The sequence below is a fragment of the Herpailurus yagouaroundi genome, unplaced genomic scaffold, assembly GCF_014898765.1.
Source record: "Herpailurus yagouaroundi ecotype Mexico unplaced genomic scaffold, PumYag 188, whole genome shotgun sequence".
NCBI lineage: Eukaryota > Metazoa > Chordata > Mammalia > Carnivora > Felidae > Herpailurus > Herpailurus yagouaroundi.
In genome coordinates this window covers 21,664,045-21,667,216 of record NW_024412419.1, presented here as the reverse complement: position 1 = coordinate 21,667,216, position 3,172 = coordinate 21,664,045, and the positions used below count along the sequence as shown (strand labels likewise).

At 57.7% G+C, this 3,172-nt stretch overlaps 1 protein-coding gene across 1 annotated transcript in view; it reads right to left on the bottom strand.

Annotated features, from left to right (window-relative positions):
• KCNK3 (potassium two pore domain channel subfamily K member 3) overlaps positions 1–2,839 on the bottom strand; it is a 4,627-nt gene extending 1,788 nt beyond the window's left edge. The window contains exons 1-2 of the mRNA XM_040496875.1: positions 2,745–2,839; positions 4–587 (exon numbers count right to left, since the gene is read on the bottom strand). Of these exons, the coding sequence (XP_040352809.1) occupies positions 4–587; positions 2,745–2,839 (679 nt within the window). The remainder of the gene's footprint in view (positions 1–3; positions 588–2,744) is intronic.
• Positions 2,840–3,172: the final 333 nt, after the last annotated feature.

Here is a 3,172-nt window from a genome sequence, read left to right as displayed (position 1 = left end):
CGCCGCCGCCGCCGCCCCCGCCCGCCTGCCCGTTGCGCGTGAGCAGCGCGCGGTGCTCGGCGTCGCGCTTCTCGTCCTCGGCGTTCATGGTCATGAAGCGCAGCACCACGAGGTTGAGGAAGGCGCCGATGACCGTGAGGCCCGTGAGGATGTACACGAAGCTGAAGGCCACGTACTGCGGCTGCGTCTGCAGCGCCTGGTCCTTCTGCAGCGCCACGTAGTCGCCGAAGCCGATGGTGGTGAGCGTGATGAAGCAGTAGTAGTAAGCCTGGAAGAAGGTCCAGTGCTCGTAGTAGGAGAAGGCGGCGGCGCCGATGCACAGCGTGCTGATGCACGAGAAGAAGCCGATGAGCACCATGTTGGCCATGGACACGTCGGCGCGCCGCATGCCCAGCCCCCTCTTGGCGCGGTGCAGCAGGTACTTCACGAAGGTGTTGATGCGCTCGCCCAGGCTCTGGAACATGACGAGCGTGAGCGGGATGCCCAGCAGCGCGTAGAACATGCAGAACACCTTGCCGCCATCCGTGCTGGGTGCCGCGTGGCCATAGCCTGGGGGAAAGCCGGGGAAGAGGAGAGAAGGCACAGCGCTGTGGGGCTGGACTTCCGGAAACCCTGACCCCTTTCCCCGAGATCTCTGCCCTCCACCTCCCCAACCTTGCCGATTCGGGCCTCTCCTTCCAACCGGAGAGAAGACAGCGCACGATTATGGGCACATCCTTGACCCCCGCATGCCATGCTAGTTCCTTGCTGATGCTCCTGGTTGACACCATAGGGTAGGGAGGAAGGAGGAAACAGGGAGGATTAAGCGCCTTTTCTGAGGTCACACCGTTTGGAAGTAGAGCAACCTTGCGTTTGAACCAGAGTCTGTTTGACTTCAAAGACCTAACCGTTTTCTAAACCTAAAGAAGGAGCTGATTCATAGTGCTGTGGGAACTTCGTCCAGAGGCAGCAGGGATAGTGTGAAGGGTACTGGTAGGTCATTTGGGAGACCTGGTTTCTAGTTCAGTGTCTGTCGGCTTTGGACCTGTTCCTTGTCCTCTCTGGGCCTCAGTTTCCTTGCCTGTAAGGGGTGGAGCTTGGCTAACCTGTGATTCAGTGTGGAGGGAGGGACGCTGAGGCATGGTGGCTCCTTGATAACTTCCTTGCTGCCAGCCGAAGCTTATGAGGGGTAGTTGGCAACTGGGGCCATCCAATGTCCCTGAGGCAGCTGGCCTACCAGTGTCAGGGAGAAAGGGGACGGTGCCTGTCTGCCAGCTGGCTGCATGGTGCTCCAGGGTCTCCATTAGCCCCCAGTCTGGTGCCCCGGGGTCATCCTCTGTGCCCAAAGTAGGGTCTGTCCTCATTGGGGGGGGGGGGGGGGTGTGGCATTACCCTTGTTGAAGCAGGGCCCCTACCTGTCCTTCCGTTGTTACTGTCACCAGCCAGACAACCCCAACCCCCATCTCCACCACACAATGCCCGGCCCTCACAGAGCCAGGCGCCGGGAGCTGGGCAGAGGCAAAGCTTCCCTCTGAGCCAACCATCAAGTGGCCTTAAGTCAGGAGTTGTGCCTGGAGACCTGGAGGGGAAAGGACCCTGGATGGGAACTCAGAAGCCCTAGGCACAAGTTCTGGCCCTGCCACTTGTGGCTATGTGACCTTAGGCAAATTACACCCCCTCTCTGAGCTTGTTTTCCTCATTTGTAAAATGAGGTCTGCCGGTCCTGGCCCTGCTTGTTTTCACTGGGCTGTTACGATATTTATTACTTTTATTAACAGGATTATTATAATAAAATATTGCTGGCTGGCAGGATTTCCAGTTGTTCCTCCTTTCTAAGCCTTATCAAAACGTAACCCGATGCTGCTTCCTAACCGACTGAGCCATCCAGGTGCCCCAACCCAGTGCTGCTTCGTCCGTGCAGCTGTCCTGGGTTCCTCACTGGAAGTGACCTTCTGTGTTTTGAGTGACACTGAGAATGTTCAGCTTTGGACTCCAGGGCCACTATTACCACCACCCCTGCCCTATCCCCCAGCGCCCCATACGTACAGCTAAACACTGGCTTGGGGTGGCAGGGTGGGCCCTGGCTGGACCTTGTCATGTTTCTCTCAAGCTTCCCCCTCCACATTGCCTGCCATGCCCAGGAAGTATGCTCAGAATATGTGCATGGCCAGGTAGGATACCATGTGCTTTGGTATCTGATATGAATTCAGATCTTCATACTCTTCCAAGGACTGCCTTTTTTTTTTTTTTTTTTAAACCTCTGTGGGCCTTGGTTTCCACATGTGTAAAATGGGGCTGATAAGTAGAACCTGCCTCCCAGGGCTTTTCGGGAGAAATAAATGAGATAATGTGTATAATGCACTTAACCTAGAGTCTGGTACGTATCAAATGTTCAATAATGGCTCGCTATGATTACTAATGAGCGAGGTGTCAGATTTCCCTCACATTTCCAGGCCGGGGGCAGCTCAGTTCCAGTAAAGCTGGCATCTCTGTTAGCCCAAGGCCATTTGAATCTTAAAGCTCAGGGAGATCTGGGGACAGCCGCTTGGAGTGTGTGGGGCTGTGGGCTGCCCTTAGAATGGGCTCCCCTTCCCCTCCCCCCCCCCCCCCCAACCAGGACACCTAGCTGGTTGACTGTGTCACTCTGTGCCAGGGGCCTGGATAGCTGAGCTGTTGAGCTGCCATGCCCGGCCTGTCTGCGTCCCAGCAGGGTGAGAACAGATTGTGCCCGCCAGCTCGGCCACGGCAGCCAGACCACAACTCACCTCGACAGCTGGGCAGGCCCTGAGCCAGAACTGCTTCTTATCCTGTCCTTCCCTGTCCCCCAGGCCAGCGCCGCACTGGGCGTGGGGGAGGGCATGGCACCGCGGGTGGGGCAGGACTGGGGTTAGGTAGCGTGGGCCCGGCCCCAGCCTGACGGCACGCTGGCTGTGTGACCTTGGGCACAGGCATTCCCCTCTCTGGACCTCTTTTGCCCTGTCTGCACTCTAGGGGTTTGAGCTACAGCTATTAATACCCAGCCTGGTTGCCCGACACACCATGTAAGCTAGACACGTAAGTACTTCAGAACCTGTGGGGTTCGTGAAGGAGCAGGGGGGACGGGACCTCACAGGGAAAAGGCCGCCTGAGAGCATGGTCCGGGGTGGGGGGGCAACCTGTGCGGGCTCAGCGAGAAGGACCCCCTCTCACTGCC